This window comes from Suricata suricatta, chromosome 8 (genome assembly GCF_006229205.1).
Source record: "Suricata suricatta isolate VVHF042 chromosome 8, meerkat_22Aug2017_6uvM2_HiC, whole genome shotgun sequence".
Lineage (NCBI taxonomy): Eukaryota > Metazoa > Chordata > Mammalia > Carnivora > Herpestidae > Suricata > Suricata suricatta.
In genome coordinates this window covers 136,602,535-136,620,334 of record NC_043707.1, presented here as the reverse complement: position 1 = coordinate 136,620,334, position 17,800 = coordinate 136,602,535, and the positions used below count along the sequence as shown (strand labels likewise).

The following is a 17,800-nucleotide window of genomic DNA, read 5'->3' as shown; positions in this document are numbered from 1 at the left end:
AAGAAGCGCCCCGACTTTGCCTCAGCAATCTTGGGGGATGGAGAACTAACACTGAATACGGTTTTGATCTTTTGTGTGCCTTGGCCACTCATGTCTAGCTCAGCAAGACAGTCGCCAAAGTTATTTTGACCAGGAAATGGCAATCTCCAGCCTCCAGATGCAAATCTTGTTTACTGGCTCACTCAACGGAGTGATAATCTTTGCCTGAGGCAGACAGAAAACTTGGCGGCCCCGACAGAGCCCTACATACAGGTGCTGACGAGGAGCGGTGGCCGTGGAGCTCTCCACAGGGCAGAGCCACCAGCAGCGGTCACAGCAAGCGGCTTCCACAGGGCAGAGCCACCAGCAGCGGTCACAGCAAGCGGCTTCCTCCCCCAAGCCCAGTTCCCATGGGCATCCGGCATCAGCCAGGCCACAGGTCAAGGCCGGCATCACGTGCTGTCATCCCCATCATCGCCACTAGGGGGCAGGACAACAGCACCAGGCAGGTGGATGCGCTGTCCTCCTGGCCACCCCGTGAGGCACACACTATTCTGTCCCCATTTTCCAGGTGAGGAGCCAAGGCTCACACAGGTTTAGTGACTTGCCCAAATTCACATGGCAAGGCTGAAACCTGGACTCAAATCCAGATCTGAGTCTGACCTAGCTCCTACTATCTGTGTAGACCCTCTGCTTCCCTGAGCCTCCCAGAGCCATGGCAGACTCTGGGCATCGTGGCCGTTCTTCCCGTGGAGTCCGTGTGAGAGAGGACCCACTGGGGGAGAAAAGAAGTTCCCTCCGCCCAGCATGACCCTGCCCTGCGCCTCTTCCCGGAGCTCCTGCTCCCACTCTTCCCATTTCACAGCGAGCCCCGTCCCTCCGAGAGCCCCGGGCACTGGCTCCAACCCCGGGGCTGCAGATGCCCTGCCTCTAGGACCAGAGAGAGCTGGGCTGTGCCACGGACCCGGCACACCGCCTCTCGGCCGGGTCTGCCAAGACCACGGAGCCAGCGGGTGTGAAATCCATCCGTACACACGTCCAGTTGTCAAGTCGGTTTATTTTAGACTTTCGGCCGCCCTCAGTCATTCTGTGCACCCACCCCGATGGCAGGGACAACAGAGTTCCAGGGCTGGCCATCCCGGTGGCTGGTCATCAGTGGGCATCCGCTGTCTGGGTCACGTGGGCCCTTCCGTCCTGCCCCCTGGGCCCCCACAGCCTGGCCTGCAGCCCCTGGAGGCCGAGAAGTCCCGTGAGAAGGATCAGAAGCTCCCTCCGGGGTGGGGTGCCCAGCCCCGCACGCGGCCCCCATGGCCTCTCCCAATCTCCACTCCCTGCCGCCGGGGGTGGGGGTGCCCGCAGAGGCCCGGCTCTCCCTCCCTTGAAGAGCCACTTTAATGCACTTGGACTTCAGGAAAACAGAAGCAAGTCCCTAGGTGGTCCACTGCCCAGGCTGCACCGTAGGGAAGGGAAGGGGGGAGACGGAGGAAGAGCACAGAGCTCCCAGCGAGAGTGGGGGTCGAATAGGGCAGCCTGGCTCTCCCTCCTCCATCCTCCCCCCCCAAAATGTATCACTTCTCCCCTAGAGCTAGCCTCCCAGTAGAGAGGGGGCTACACTCTGGGAGGACCCAGGTCCCACCCCTCCCAGGCCTTGCCCTGCACCCTATGACCTCCAACCGCCCCTCTGCCTCTCTCTCCCCGCAGTCCATGGCATCAAGTGGACCTGCAGCAATGGAAACAGCAGCTCAGGCTTCTCCGTGGAGCAGCTGGTGCAACAAATTCTCGACAGTCACCAGACCAAGCCACAGCCTCGGACCCACAACTGCCTCTGCACCGGCAGCTTGGGTGAGCGGGGCTCCCAAGGGGTGCGGTGGGGGGCGGGGCAGCTGGGCAGAGGGGGCTTTGCAGGCAGTGGGTGAGGCGCTCCTCCTCAGGGGCAGCCTGGATGTCCAGTGAGCAGGGCCGGGAGAGCCAGGAGTGGGGGGATGGTGCAGGTGGCACCCAGCACAGGCTCACAGTCCTCCTGCCCACTTGGGGCAGGAGAGAGCAGTTTCCAGAGAGGCAGGTCCCTCTAGGAATGGGGGCAGCAGAGGTGGGGAGTGCGTGGGGGTGGGGCTCCAGGCCTCGTGGACACACAGCAGGTAACCCCGGGGCTCCACCATCTCGGGTATCGGGTATCGGGCATCATCAGCAAGAAGCCCAGGGGCCCGGGCACAGGGCTGGCTGGCATGGGCTTTTCCGGGAGGCCAGCCCTGAGTCAATGGGACCACTCAAGCTAAACCTCTTTCCTTAACCTCTGTCCCCTCCAAGGATATAAAGTGTCCCACACTCCCTGTCCTAATGTGCCTTGTTTTTCTGATAATGGTATTTGCTCTCAGGAATGTGCCTTCTCCGTTTCCTTCTCTGCCTTAATTAGATATTTCCATTAGAGGGTCATGTCACTTCCCTGGGAAGTCTCCGTGCCTTTAGGAACAATGGTGGCCAGGCTGTAATAGGCTCAGGGTAGAAGTCACCCTTTTATCAAAAGCAGAGTGACCCTTATCAGCTGGAATGGAAATAATGGCAGAGGGGGGACAAGAGAGGAGACGGCCTGACCGCTGAGCGCAGAGCCCAGGGGAGACGAACCGAGTTCCGAAACCCTCGGCCTAGAGCTTGTCGCTCTCTGGCACTGGCCTGGGGGCGGGGGGGGGGGGTCAGGGCACTGTCTTTCCTTGGGTCCTAGAGGGGTTCTGACCCACAAAGAGCTGACGGCACACCCGGGCTGGCTAAATGGGGGAGGGGGGTGGATACTTTTCTGCCTCTGGAGCGAAGTCTAGACCCCTCTTTGGTCCTGGGGCCTGAGAGCCAATCCAGAGAGAGTGCACCTGCTCTCCAAGAAGAAGCACTTTGCAGCCCGAACAGGCATGCAAATCTGGGGGAGGGGAGAGGGACCAGGCCACCATTCTGGGCCCAACCCCGCACCCCGGCCAGCAAGAGCTGTTTCAGTAGATGATGTCTATCTCTGACGGCAAAAAGGGTTTCCTGGAGGCTTCCCAGCCTTCCCAGCCGCCTGTGTCCTGAGGCACTATTACTAGTACTGGAAAAGCCCCCCTCCCCCCTGGGGTCTGGAGATGGTTCCAGAGGGCGTGTGAGAGCCCCTGAGCCCCCGAGCGTGGGTCACACGCCAGCCCCCAGGGGTCAGTGGCCTGCCAGACCCCCAGCTGCTTGGAGGCACGGTCCACGGCGGCCCCCGCGCTGACTCTCCGTTTGCATGTGCGTGCGTGGACGTGTGCGTGGTGTGCTTCTGGTCTCCGCAGGAGCGGGCAGCAGCGTGCACCACAAGTGCAACAGTGCCAAACACCGGATCATCTCGCCGAAGGTAGAGCCGCGGACAGGGGGGTACGGGAGCCACGCGGAGGTGCAGCACAATGACGTGTCCGAGGGCAAGCACGAGCACAGCCACAGCAAGGGCTCGAGCCGCGAGAAGAGGAACGGCAAGGTGGCCAAGCCCGTGCTGCTGCACCAAAACAGCACGGAGGTCTCGTCCACCAACCAGGTGGAGGTCCCCGACACCACGCAGAGCTCCCCCGTGTCCATCAGCAGCGGGCTCAACAGCGACCCGGACATGGTGGACAGCCCCGTGGTCACGGGCGTGTCCAGCATGGCCGTGGCCTCCGTGATGGGGAGCTTGTCCCAGAGCGCCACGGTGTTCATGTCCGAGGTCACCAACGAGGCCGTGTACACCATGTCCCCCACCACCGGCCCCAACCACCACCTCCTCTCCCCCGACGCCTCTCAGGGCCTCGTCCTGGCCGTGAGTTCCGACGGCCACAAGTTCGCCTTCCCCGCCCCGGGCAGCTCGGAGAGCCTGTCCATGCTGCCCGCCAGCGTGTCCGAAGAGCTGGTCCTCTCCACCACCCTCGACGGTGGCCGGAAGATTCCAGAAACCACCATGAACTTTGACCCTGACTGTTTCCTCAATAACCCAAAGCAGGGCCAGACGTACGGGGGCGGAGGCCTGAAAGCGGAGATGGTCAGCACCAACGTGCGGCACTCGCCCCCCGTGGAGAGGGGCTTCAGCTTCACCACCGTCCTCACCAAGGAGATTAAGACCGAGGACACCTCCTTCGAGCAGCAGATGGCCAAAGAAGCGTACTCCTCCTCGGCAGCGGCCTCGGCCTCCGGCTCCCTCACCCTGAGCGCCGGCTCCAGCCTCCTGCCGTCGGGCGGCGGCCTGAGTCCCAGCACCACCCTGGAGCAGATGGATTTCAGCGCAATAGACTCCAACAAGGACTACGCGTCCGGCTTCAGCCAGACGGGCCGCAGCCCCCACGTCCCCCAGACCCCCTCCCCGAGCTTCTTCCTGCAGGACGCCAGCAAGCCCCTCCCCATGGAGCAGACCGCCCACAGCAGCCTGAGCGACTCCGGCGGCACGTTCGTGATGCCCACGGTGAAGACGGAGGCCTCGTCGCAAACCAGCTCGTGCAGCGGCCACGTGGAGACGCGGATCGAGTCGGCCTCCTCCCTCCACCTCATGCAGTTCCAGGCCAACTTCCAGGCCATGGCTGCGGAAGGGGAGGTCACCATGGAGACCTCGCAGGTGGCCGAAGGGGGCGAGGGCCTCATCAAGTCTGGGGAGCTGCAGGCCTGTAGCTCGGACCACTACCTGCAGCCCGAGACCACCGGGGTGATCCGCAGCGCCGGCGGCGTCCCCATGCTCCCGGGCGGCGTGGTGCAGGGACTCTACCCGGTGGCGCAGCCGGGCCTCGCCAACGCCTCCAGCATGGAGCTCAGCCTGGACCACTTTGACATCTCCTTCAGCGGCCAGTTCTCTGACCTGATCAACGACTTCATCTCCGTGGAGGGGGGCGGCGGCACCATCTATGGGCACCAGCTAGTGGCGGGGGACGGCGCTGCGCTCTCCCAGTCAGAAGACGGGGCCCGCGCCCCCTTCGCCCAGGCAGAGATGTGCATGCCCTGCTGCAGCCCCCAGCAGGGCAGCCTGCAGCTGACCAGCGCTGAGGGCGGGGCCAGCACCATGGCCTACATGCACGTGGCGGAGGTGGTCTCCGCCACCCCCGCGCAGGGCACCCTGGGGATGCTGCAGCACAGCGGACGGGTGTTCATGGTGACCGACTACTCCCCGGAGTGGTCTTACCCGGAGGTAAGCTGCTGCCGCCGCCCCCGGCCTCCCCCACCTGCCCACCAGCCCGCTCTTGTTTGCTCGTTGGGCTCCCGGGAGCTCATTTGCATGTGCTGCCCTTTGGATGAAGCTGTGGACCACACAGAGCTGTCCCCCTTCCTCTGTCCCTGTGGCCTTTGTCCAGCAGCGCCGCCCAGACTTCACTGCAGCAAGGTAGCTTGAAGGTCTAGGGTCTCCTGGAGACCTGGCCCTCCCCGCTCCCGCCGGGGTAAGTCGGCCGATACCCTGGCTTGCGGATTAAGATCCCACCTGCAGTCTGGCTTGGCTTTATTATTTTCTTGACAAGATGTCCTAGGGCTGCTAAGACGAAACAAAACACATTCAGAAAGCACCGCCATAGATCATCCGCATCCAGTACACTTGACCTGCTTCACTAAACAAAACAAAACAGAAACAAATTCCCAGCAAACTGAAGAGAAGGGTGTAGTTCCGGAGAGCCATCTATGACACAATCCTGGGCCAGTCCAGCCTCCACAACCTCAAAGGCATGTTACGTGACCCTGGCTCTCCCACCACCTGTGGCCTCCCTCCCCACCCACCCCACCCCACCCCCGCCTGCTGCCCTCTCGGGGCATCTGAGGTCCTGCAGGCTGACCTCTGACCCTGAGAATCACTGCTCCAAAGCCCAGGGCCCCCGAACCCCCTCCCCACCCCCCAGGTCTTGTCACAGTGGCTCAGTGTTGAAGGAAGAAACCTTGGCTTTTTCTCTAAGGTAGAATGGCACGGGAAGGGGACAGAGTGGCCTGCACTTTACCTAATGCCCTGCTGCGCTCGGGGGCACACTCCCTGACTCCCCCCGGCCCACCTGCCAGGTGCTAGGGAAGTGGCAGGATCACCACGGGGCCCAGATCAGCACTTTCTCCAGGGAGGCGGCGGCCCACGGCTCCTCAGTCCCACTGCCACGTCCCTGGACACTAGGGTCGGGGGCTGCCGTCCAGTGCACCGAGAGAGGGGCGCTCCTGGAAGACAGTGACTCTGACGGGGTATCGAGGCAGGAATGCAGATGCCGCAGAAGGTTCTGCAGGTGCAGGGCTACCGGCCACAGCCTGTGCGCATTACAGACCCACGTGCTTGAGGGGCTCCCTGGGCTGATGCCCAAGTCAGGCCCCGACAAAGCCATTACTGGGGCTGGGGCTGGGTCGGGTCAGCACGTGCCCCACGCTGACTAGCCAGTGACCTTGGTCAAGGTGGCTGCCTTTCTTGTCTCTAAAATGGACTATGACAGCTCTTACCTCACTGGGTCATTGTGAAGGACCCAGTAAAAGACTCAGGCAGGACCTGCCTCTTCCATCCACTTCCATTTGCTCCTCCCCCGAGGAGGAGAATCTGGAAGATTCTGACCAGGCCTCCTCTTGGTTTGGCTCAGGTTGGCCCTGTCGGTGATGCTCAGCTCAGTGGTGCCACCCCCACCCCAGGAGGTCAGCTCAGCCCAGTGGCCTCCCTTCCACAGGGCTGAAGAAAGCAACTCAGGGGGGACAGGGCAGGGGTGTGGCAAGGGGTCAGCTGGGAGACCTGGCTTCCGGGGCCTCCGTTTCCTCTTCTGCACATGGCTGGAAGGGGTGGCCTGGATGCCTTGCAGGTCTCAGGCCAGGAGGTTTGGCCTCAGGACCCTTACAGGCTGCCTGGAGCTCAAGCCCCACAGGAACCCGTTGGGAGGGGAGAGGTGGCCTCTTGCCCAGCCTCCACCTGTGCACGCAGACGTGTGTCCAGGCCTGCCATCTGGCCTCCGTGGGCCTGGGGGCACCACTGAGGGACTACTAGCAGTCCCGGCCCCCTGTTCCGTACCCCAGTACCCGCAGGTCCCCGCACTGCGCCTCAGGGAAAGTCAGTTCAGCAGCCTGCCACGCGAGGGCAGCACGGGAGCAGGAGAGAATGTGGGTCCCGTCACCTCCGAGAAGGAGCGTCCAGCCCTGGTTTTCCAGAAGCCCTCAACGCTTCCAGGCGACACAAGCAACTCAGATTCAATTTGATATGGAAAATGCATAGATGCCACCCAGCTAGTCCCTCTGGAGCCCAGTGGCCACACGGTGAGGCCTCTGCGGAGGCCACTCTGACCCGCCACTTGCTCCCCACACACCGTCCTCAGTCCAGCACCAAGGGCCACCCTCTCCTGGGTTTCCCCCTTCAAGAGACTGCACCTCTCTCTTCTGACCCTTCTCTCCCCCTCAGTGCCCCCTGGTTGGCACGTTCACCCTTGTCCTCCTTGCCAACTGTGCCAAGAATTCAATTCTGGCCATGCTCTGACAGGCAAGGCACGTAGTAAGACATGTCGGCTTGGGGGCGCTTCCTGGGCTGTGAGCATGAGCCTGAGCTAAACTGCCACTGGGCACCCTGGCCCAGCTCTAAAACCTACTCTGCAGGAAAGCTAAGGCCAGGCCACCTTGCTGTCTCTTCTGGGAGTGTCCCTCCCTCCCACCTCCCAGACCCACCTCTTCCCTGCAGCCGCAGCTGGTCACCAACACACACACACACACACACACATACACACACACACACACACACACACAGACTGGAGGTGCAGTCTGCCCTGGGTGCATCAGCAATCTGGGTCCTTTATCTTAGGACTCCCAGGCCACAGAGACCTCAGATGGCATTTGCTGCCCCGTCCCCTCCCCCAAACCCTCTGCGTCACCTTCCTCCGCTGACAATTTGCCGCACCAGGCAGAGGAAGCTGCAATTAGAGCCATCAGGTGCCTGCGTCAGGGCCCACTGAGTGCAGCCTGGCGAGCGTTGCCATGGGAACCACCCCCTGAACTGCCGGATGGGCTCAGCGGTTTCCATGGAGAAGGTCCTGATGTTCTCCAGTAATTTCTACAGTCCTTTGTTCCTCACAGCGGCCCGAGCTTCATGCCAGCAGCTACTGATTGAGGTGGTTTTTTTTTTTTTTCCTTTTTTCTCACATGGTAGCTGTCCGTGGCTTTTTGAAGCCACTGCTCTTCCACTTCCTAGGATCCAAGGAGGACCCTGCCCTGGGCTGCCCTGCGGTTCCGCCTGTGGCGTGCGGCACACCTCCCAGCTGGCACCCAGCCCCCAGCCGTGGGCCCGAGAATGCTGGCCCCAGTCCCGCCACCTGACAGAGCTCCAGAGCTCCCTACAGAGCCGTATCTCAGAACCAAGGAATGTTAAGGCCAGAGAGGTTGGGCCACTTGGCTGAGGACACACTGCTACTGAGGGGCAGGAGCAGGCGTCCTGCTTTTGGCCTCCGGGCCTGAGCTATCTCCACTGCTCCCAGCCTTTGGTTGCCTAGCATTAATGTGACTTCCCCCAAACCAGCCCAGCCCATCCAAGAACACAGGTGGAATGCCTGCCTGTGCAGGAGAGCCCCGTCTGGGCTGGGCTGTGGGAGGGCCACCCTCACCTCCTCCCTGGAAACACCCCCTCCTGCTGCTCCTGTCCCAGGCCAGCCCTGGGCCAGGTCTGGGTTCCAGGAGCCTTGTGGGTAGCCCATGGGTAAGCCTCGTGTTAATGCTGGGGTCCCTCCTGGGCAGTGAGGGACCAGTGCATACAAGAACTGGTGACTGTGCCAGAGTGTCTCGCTGGCAGGAGCCAGAGGTGGGAGAGCTGGGATCTGGCCTCTTTGACCTGGAGAAGTGGGGGGTGTGGGAGCCTCAGGCCTGCACCCAGCATCCCCTCCACCACCAGTCTCCGGGAGGTATGCTGCTCAGTCTTCTGCAGCCTGGACACTAGGTGGCGCTCTCCACCCTGTCCTGCCCAGTTCCTGGCCCCTGCTGGGGAAAGTGGCCAGAGCCTGGGGCTGCCCACCCAGGGAAAGCCAGAAGGGCCCCAGCCGCTGGCGCTAAGCCCCTCTCTGGCTCAGGGCAGTCTCTGAGCCCCTCCAGCTCTCTGAGCCCTCCTCCCGCATTTTTTCTATCTCTGCAGCCTTTCTCATCCATGCCCCTGACCTCCCGCCCCTGACCCCCCCATCCCTGGGGACCCTGAGGTTTCTTCGCTTCCCCACCAGCACTCCCTGACCCTGGGTGACACTAACCTGATATCAGGCCTGTTTTCAAAACTCGGAGCTCGTGAAACCTGTTCACAAGTAAATGACCGAAAAAGCCCTCCCTCCACTACCCCCCAGGGCTCCCCACCTGCCTGACCACTTCTCAGATGTACCCTACACCGAAAAGGTTTGCAAAACCCTGTGCTCTATTCTGCCTAGGACAGAAAGTTACATAGGAGAAGGGTCAGGGGGCAGAACTGCTGGCCCCCTTGCTGGATGCCAGCTGAGGAAGGCTAGTGCATCCAGGGTTCCCCTCGGCCCCCGCCCCGAGGGGCCCCCTCCTCCCGCTGCCTTCCTGGCACCGAGGTTCTCAAAAGCCAGGGCATCCTGGAATCCAGGAATCTACCTGTTCACCAAACACGTGGGGTGTGGGCGCAGACCACCCTCTGCCCCCCCAGGAGCAGCGCAGCCTTCCCCATCCCTCCGTCCCTTCCTCTGATGTTCCTCTCTGCTCCTCTCTGTCCCCTCAGGGAGGAGTGAAAGTTCTCATCACAGGCCCGTGGCAAGAAGCCAGCAATAACTACAGCTGCCTGTTTGACCAGATCTCAGTGCCTGCGTCCTTGATTCAGCCCGGGGTCCTGCGCTGCTACTGCCCAGGTGAGAAGGCCACGCCCCTGCCGAGGGGGTGGGGCCAGGAGCGCTGATGCAGGGGCGGCCTGGAGCCACGCCAGACAAGCCACAGCACTACTCCGGGCCTCGGTTTCCTCTGCTGAAGGGGTCCCAGGTCCACTAGGATAATGTCATCTGTTGAGGCACGTGGAGCTCCTATCAGACAAGGGCACGGGCTGGCTCGGCTGGGATTTTGAAGTGAGGAGGGGCTGTTTGGATGACCAGTGAGCTGGGCTGACCACCCAGGGCTGGGCACAGCAGGAGGCCGCGCCTGGGGTCAGAGCCGCCAGGCAGCCCTCTCTCCTCTGGCCCGTGCCTTCCGCAGCTCCCGCCAGCCAGAAGCCACGAGAACGAGAGAGCGCAGGCCGTGGGGGCCACATGGTCAGCACTCGCCCCCAGGGCACTGAGCAGATCAGGGAGAGATGGAGAAGGCCTGGCAGGCGGGGGGGGGGGGGGGGGGGGGGGGGGGGGGGGGGGGGGGGGGGGGGGGGGGGGGGGGGGGGGGGGGGGGGGGGGGGGGGGGGGGGGGGGGGGGGTGTCAAACTGAGAATAATCTGCACAGAGTCCTTGAGGATGTGAAGCCGCCTGCCCGGCACCCGGAAAAAGGCACAGAGGCATAATTTGCTTCCAGTTTCAGGGGCATGAGCCCCTTTGCCCTCCCTGGGGCTCTGACCTTCTCCGTCCCTCGCTCAGGGCTTCATCGTCATCTACGGAGCTTGATGCCCCTCATCTGGTCAACTCCTTGACCTCTGGCCATTGCTGTCTCCCCGCTGGCCTGCCGGCCCCAGGTGGTCAGGGTCTGTGTCTTTCCTGGTCACCATGTGACCCCAGGGCCTGCAAGTGCTTGGAAGGAGATCAGTGTTTGTGAAGGAATCTGTTTCTATAGCTCCTGTTTTCTGGCCTCTGTGCCGTTGCTGGGAAGACCCTTTGGCCGACGTGAGCTCTGGGGACGGCCTGTCCAGTTTCCCCAGGCAGCGACCGGAGAGAGAGAGACCTTGTTATCTGGAGCCAAGGGGTCTCTAGAAGGACAGAGTGCTCCCTGTGGAGGCCTAAGCTCAGAGAAAGAAGCTGTCTGCCTCCCGCCACACCGTCCCCCCAGCCCGGGGCTCCTGGGTTGGTGTGGAGCATTCTTCCCCCCTCCCTCCTCTCCCTGTGCAGCCAGCCGGGCAGAAGGCTCCAGGACTGGGTCCGCTTGCTCAGCCCTCCCCTACCCCACTCCCTGACCCCAGCACCTCCTTTACCACAAATATCCCAGGGAGCCAGGTGGCCTCCCCCCGACTGGCCCTGCTCTAGGGGACCCACTCAGCCCCCTCTGCTCCCAGCAGCCCTGCTTGGTCTGGAGCACAGCCATCAGGATGCCAGCCAGGGCTGGGTCAGACTGTCACAGCTCAGGGCCGCATGGCTAATGAAGCCACCGCTCCCCCACCGCCTCTATCTACCCTGGAGTAGGGGTGGGGCGGGGGAGAAGGCAGCCTGTTATTACCCTGTCAACTTACCACCTGCTGCTGGAACAGGACTTGCATGGCCTATAAATAGCAGCCATTTCCTGTACCTGCCTCTTGCCTGGCTGAGGCCCCAGACCTTGCCTGTCCTAGGTTATCTGACCCTTCCCCAGAAAAGACTGGCCTTTGCACGCCCTCTGGATGGTGTCCCAGGCCAGGACCTGGCGGATCCCGGGTGCTGGCTCTGTCACACCACAGCACATCCCAGATCAGCCAGGCACCACCTGGTGACATTAGCTCAGGACTTGACCTCTCTGGGCTTCAACTTCTACGTCTGAAACACCAGCTGCCAGATGGGTAAGAGCAGAGCTGAAGGAAGGTCTGTAAAGCACTTGGTGCACTGGCTCAATTTGTGAAGGGGCTCCACGAGCGCCTTAGCTCTTTCTGTTTCGAGGGGGAGACGGGCTCAGGGCTGTCCCAGGTCTCAGCAGGCGGCTGTCCTGGTCCCCGAGCACCTCTGGGACTCAAGGGCTGGCAGTGGAGTCCGCCTAGGCCACTGTGTGCCCCAGTGGTTCAGGATCCTCTAACATAGCACATCTTGGCCCCGGCGGGGGGGGAGAAGCCATGGGCTTAGGCGGAGACTGGGAACCAAGGCCTCGCTGCTAGAGCACCATTCTGGTCTGCAGCTAACCACAAAGAGAGGCCCCCCTTTGGACATGTCTGTTTTAGGGCCCAAGTTAAACCATGGCACGCTGTGAGACGGTGCTGGAGGTGTACATGCTTTCCTTCACGGCTCCCGTCGCTCACCAGGCGCTGGTGCGCACCCAGAATGGAGCAAAGCTTTAGACCCAGCCCCTTGGCCCAACTCTGACCCCGAGGGGCAGTCAGTCCGGGGAGGAGTCAGGCGTACCAACAAGCCCCTGCCCAGGGGGGTGACACCGGCCGCTCAGGGACCTCTTCCCTGAGTCTTTGGCAGAGCTGGGAGCTGAGCTGATCTGAAGAAGGAGTAGCTGGAGGCAGAGTGGTCTGGAAAAAGGGCCCAGAGGCCTGTGAGCACGAGCCAAGCCACCCCCGGAGCTGGGAATGACACGGGAGGAGGGGGCACAGGGGGCGCATGCGGCCGCCATTCACCCGCCCGACACCTGACCAGGAGACTGGACTCTGATCGGGAACACGGCCCCCCGCTGTCACTGGCCACAGATGACACGCAGCATGGAGTCTGTGTCCTATGAGATGGCCGTCATGCTCCAAGTGAGCAGGAGAGACAGTCAAGTCAGGGCCCTGAGCTCGGGGAAGGCTGGGTGAGGGAGGACGTGGGACCTCAGGAAAGGCCCTCCCACCCCCACCCCGGGGTCAGGAGGAGACAGCCGCAGCCACCAACCAGAAGACTTGTTTGGCCTGACAGCCTCACCCCGGGTTCCTGGGCGGTCACCAAAGGCAAAGGGTGAAATTCAAAATGAGGTGGACAAGTGCACTGAGTTTTGAAGCAATATACTCCACAAAACGGCTGAGTGGCCGTGCCATCCACACCAGGTACTGACCTTGGCCCCGGGCACGAAGACGTAATCAGGACAGACCCGTGCCCAGCTCTGACGGAGCTTACATGTTACTGCAGGAGACAGAAAGAAACAAGGAGGCAAAGAAATAGCCGAGCAAGTTGGAGGTGGATATGGGGCGAGGAGAGACCTTGAACATGGTAGGGTTGGAAAAGACAGTAGGGATCAAACCATGTCGGTCCTTCTGAGTCGTGGGAAGGAGTTTGATCTGGTTTTACTTGCAGTTGGAAGCCATTACTTTTAAGTAGGGAAGCGAAGCGATCTAAATTATCTCTTTCAAAGAAGATTCTGGGTGTGGGAGAACAGATCATAGAGAGGAAGAGCAGAAGCAGGGAAACCGTAGGAAGTGGGCAGAGGGGTAATATTCCTGACTTAAGGAGGAGAGCTGCCTGGGCCACGTACCCCCACCAGTTTCACATGGGGGTCTGGAATGTGGCCCCCAGACCCCTGCCCATCCCGGCAGGTCAGTCTCCGGTGCGCTGTGCGCGCCCTTGGCAGGCAGCTAATGCGGGAGGCGAGGCGAGAGACGATGGCAGCTTGGACCACAGTGATGGCAGTGGAGACAGAGAGAAGTGGAGGGGCTGGGACTCGCTGATGAACTCAAGGAGGGGGAGGGAGAAGGCCAAGGAAGTGTCCCCGGTGACGGCCTGTGTGCACCACGCTGCTGGTCTGGGACCTAGGAGACTGTGAGAGGTCTCCTCCGTTCTGTCTCTCTGGGCAAGGATGAGATGCTTCCAAGCAGCCACATTCCAGCATCAGTGCAGGCTGTCCCAGTGCTGGGAGGTGCTGGAGAAGAGGGGCCCCTTCAGGCCAGAACCGAGCTTTGGGCTCCCCAGTGCCGCTGGAGGCCAGGTGGCTTGCTAATGGGCACAGAGCTGAGTGGGCTCAGAGCGGGTGTGTGCCGACTGCCCTTGCTTCCTGTTGGTAAAGGAGGCAAATCTCCAGGGAAGACAAGTGACCCTGAATTTGGAAGCCGGCCTGGGGAATGCTATCAGGGCCTCTGGCGGTTCTGGACTTGACTGGGAACCCCTTGTCCAGAGAGACCCCCAGCCTCCATGGAGCCAGTTGGTTCAGCTTGTAGTCTGGAGCTTCGAGAGACCACCCCAGGGTGGAAAGCAGAGGGGGAAGACCCATTGGTCACCCTTGGGCACTGACTTCCTGAAGACCCCCGCTCTGGGGACAGTGGCGTAACGCATACACCTGAACAGGGACCACAGGTCAATGACTTGGTTTTCCCCTGGGAAGTAAGGTCTGCATTTACTCTGCCCTGGGGAGCAGCTGACTTGGACAGCTTTCTGGAGTCTGTAAGCTTCGGAAAACCAAGAGCCCAAACAGTAACACGATCCCTGTGCGCGTCCTCCCTGGAAATCTGTCCTGGGGAGGCCCCGGGTGTTCCAAAAAAGCAGGGCAGGGAGCATGCAACCCTGATGTCTACCAGGGGATGAGACCTGGTGGGGGCCAAGCAGCCTACGGTGGGCCACAGCCCCCTAGATTAAAAAAAAATTTTTTTTTTACCATTTTTATTTATTTTTGAGAGACAGACAGCACATGAATGGGGGAGGGGCACAGAAAGAGGGAGACACAGAGTCCGAAGCAGGCTCCGGACTCCGAGCTGTCAGAGCAGAGCCTGACACAGGGCTGGAACTCATGAACTGTGAGATCACGACCTGAGCCGAAGTCGGAAGCTTAACCGACTAGGCCACGCAGACGCCCCAGCCCCAGCCCCCCACATTTCAACACAAAGCCTTAACCCCAGACGTGAAGCAAGTTCTGCCGGGGGCAGGGGGGCCTCTTCTTGCTGATGATAAAGTCATTATACAACCGTTAAATGCACTGAGCCCTGGGATGGGGACAGAGCAGTGAATGAGACCCACAGGGGCCTGTCTTCCCCACGCCCACTGTCTAGGCACTGGAGGGAGGTGCAGGCTTCAGGCCGCACTTGCAGCCCGGCACCCAGGGGCCCAGAGTCAGGGAGGCAGAGGCTGTTCTGGAAACACCGGGAAGGCCATGCTTCGTGCCTCAGGATAAGCTTGTAGGATAAGATGGAATGCAGAAATAAGCACAAGGACTCCAGAGCAAATGGTGTCCCTGGATCCCATCTAGGATGGATGGGATGGGGGAAAAGTCAGGCAGCCAAGGGACAGGGCTGGGGACCCTTCATTCATTCACTTGGCAAATCTGCACTCAGTGCCGGGTACCTGCCCTCCCCAGGTTTTGGAGGAGCAAACAGGCAATTCCGGTCCCGCGGGGCTCCTGGCTGAGTCTGGGGTCCAGAGAAGGTTCTGGAAGAAGCAGCACTACATGCGGGCCTTGAGGAATGAGCAGGCAGAAGCTGGGATTGGCCCGTGAAGGGGAGCAGGGAGGGGGCGCTCCGGGTTCTTGTGTGGTGTGTCAAGTTCAAGGGTGCTGGTCCCCACCCGTCACCCTGACCTCTTTGTTTTGCTTTCAGCCCATGACACTGGTCTTGTGACCCTACAAGTTGCCTTCAACAACCAGATCATCTCCAACTCAGTGGTATTTGAGTACAAAGCCCGGGCCCTGCCCACGCTCCCTTCCTCCCAGCACGACTGGCTGTCATTGGACGGTAAGAACAGCGCTCGGGTCACCTTGCCAGGTGCTGAGGAAGAGGGGCACTTGGGGACCCTGTGCACAGGGTGTGAAAAAGGAGGAAGCCTTTGGGCTCCCTTTCTTCTTATTGGAACCAAAGTCTCCACCACGGAAGGACCAACTGAGTCCCAGCCCTTAACCTTGATCTCTCCCCTGGCACAGAATGAAGTGTGTGACTTTGGGCCTTCAGCTGTCACCCCTGCCTGCCAGGGGATCTGAGTGGCCAGGCAAGCCCCCAAGTTGCGGAAATGTCCCTCTCTGGACAGACCCCGCTGCTCGGGGTCTGTCCATCGTCTGTCCATCCTCTACTGCACCGCCCCCCAAGCCAATTTCTAGGATGTCCTTGAAGAGAGAGGCCGCAGAGGCCATACGGAGCCCCAGGCCTCTTAGAGATGAAAGCAATGTGGGCAGCTGGGCAGAGGGAACTCAAGCTCCGCTCCTTTCATGATCCAAGGCCTGGACGGCACGGGAGGGGGGGGGGTGGCGCAGAGGGATGTGCTGTGTATTCAGTGCGTTTGCTTTTTATGGATGATAAACCAAACGTCAGGGAAAGCCCTCAAACACTTGTCACCGCCTGCATCTAGGCTGTTTTTACTTTAGCCTGTGCCCTGTAGAGCATCAGAAACAAGCCCAAGACCCTCCTCATGGCTGAGGGTGGAGGGCCAGGGAGCCCCAAAAGGCTCAGACGGAGGAGACAGGACCTGCTGTCCAAGGATGGCTCTCTTAGAGCCGCTGGCCTTGAACATGAGTGACTGTTGGCACCAAAGCTTCGGCAGAGAAGAGCTGCCAAAGACACGCGGGGGGTGTTCAGGTCAGAGGTGGCGCTTCTCAGCCTGGGATGCCCAGCAGAAGCCCCGGAACCAGCCTGGGGAGCTGAGCTCGCCGTCTGCTCTCTGTCCCCAGACGGAGCGGGAGGAATGTCTGCACACACATAGGTATCAGGGCAGCAGGTGGAAGGGCCTGCCTCTGGGGTACCCCCACAGCCCTCCATCAGCCTGAGGTGTGGGCCTTGTCCAAGCTGGTCCTGGGCCCTGTGTGGGGGTCACTTCCTTAAGCACCTCCTTCCTGTGCACAGCAGTTCCTGGGCGTGGGCACGTGCCCTGGGCAGCTTTCCTGAGCCACCCAATGTGCAAATCTCAGCCTCATCCCAGCCCGGCCACCCAGGCCACCAAACCCTCCGAGCTGCTCCCAGAGGTGGCTTTGGGTCAGCAGGCATCTGCACCCTGGCAGTCGCTGCATGGGAGCACCGGGCTGGCCTTGGCAGCCTCCCTGGGCAAGACTTGGGGCCAGCCAGAGCTGTGGCGATGACCTGCAGGATGTAACAGAGAAGGGCAGGCTGACCAGGGGCTCCCGTTCAGGAAATCCGGTTTCAGTTTTGCGGAACAAATGGGAAATGGAACGGGGTAGCCTGCAGAGTCCTGGCTGTCCCTGAGTGACCAGGGCACCTCACCAGGACAGAACGAAGGATGCTGGGACCAGCGTAGGACCTGCCAGGGAGATGGAGCCCTTCAGAGAGCCAGGTCTCAGCCAGGCAGTACCTCCACGCCCGGGAACCATCAGCCAGCCCCCTGGGTGCCAGAGAGCGAGCTGCAGCAGGAGGTTAGAGCCAGAGAGATTGCCCTGACAGCGGCCATGGGGAAGGGGAAGGGGCTCTGAGTCCTCCGCCAACCCCGGGTCCCTTGGGCAATGAGCCTGCCACCAAGCTGGACACTTGCTCCCCAGGCAGCCCCCTCCTGAGGGGACCTGGAGCTCTGGCCTCCACAGGCCTCCGGTTGCCATAAGCATCTTTCAGCCCCTCACCGACTACACGGGAGAGATGACAGGAGTTGGAGGAAGGCCGTGGCCGGCCCACCGCAGACCAGAGAACAGGCCAGGGTCTCCAGCAAGACCTCAGGAATCCCTCTCCCTTTGGTCTCGACCAGGCGTCCTTCCAAGTAACAGGAAGGAGTGGCCAGTGCAGAGGAACCTTAAGACCCCTTCCCTAAATGAGTGCAAGTGCCTTATCCACCGAAGGCAAATTCTCCCAGCACTTTACCAGCCTGATAAATAATAACTGTGGGGGAAGGGCGGGGGGGGGGGGAGGCGCAGCGCCAGGGCGTAATCTGCCCAGTGCAAAGGGGACAGCTGGGACAGCCCCGAGGGTAGAGGTCTGCGGGCCCCTGGCCAACTCTGCAGCCCGGCTGGCGGAGAGCTTCGCGTGGGGGAAGATGCTGCAGGGGCCAGGCTGGCAGAAGCCTTCCCCTCCGCGCCTCTCCCCTCCCGCCCCCGCAGTTACCGGGCAGATTAGCCCAGGGAGCCGCTGGGAGGTGGGGCGGCGCGCGCTGCGGCGGCGAGAGGGAGGCGAGGGGGTGCGAAGGGGAGGGGGCGAGGGACCGCAGCGCCGAGCAAACTGGGGCGCGGCGGCCGGGCGGCGCGCGTGCACACACGC

At 61.6% G+C, this 17,800-nt stretch overlaps 1 protein-coding gene across 1 annotated transcript in view; it reads left to right on the top strand.

Annotated features, from left to right (window-relative positions):
- Positions 1-17,800, top strand: part of CAMTA1 (calmodulin binding transcription activator 1) — a 481,480-nt gene that overhangs the window by 389,626 nt on the left and 74,054 nt on the right. Inside the window, exons 5-8 of the mRNA XM_029949848.1 lie at positions 1,681-1,821; positions 3,273-5,119; positions 9,629-9,755; positions 15,215-15,349. Coding sequence (XP_029805708.1) covers positions 1,681-1,821; positions 3,273-5,119; positions 9,629-9,755; positions 15,215-15,349 — 2,250 coding nt within the window. The remainder of the gene's footprint in view (positions 1-1,680; positions 1,822-3,272; positions 5,120-9,628; positions 9,756-15,214; positions 15,350-17,800) is intronic.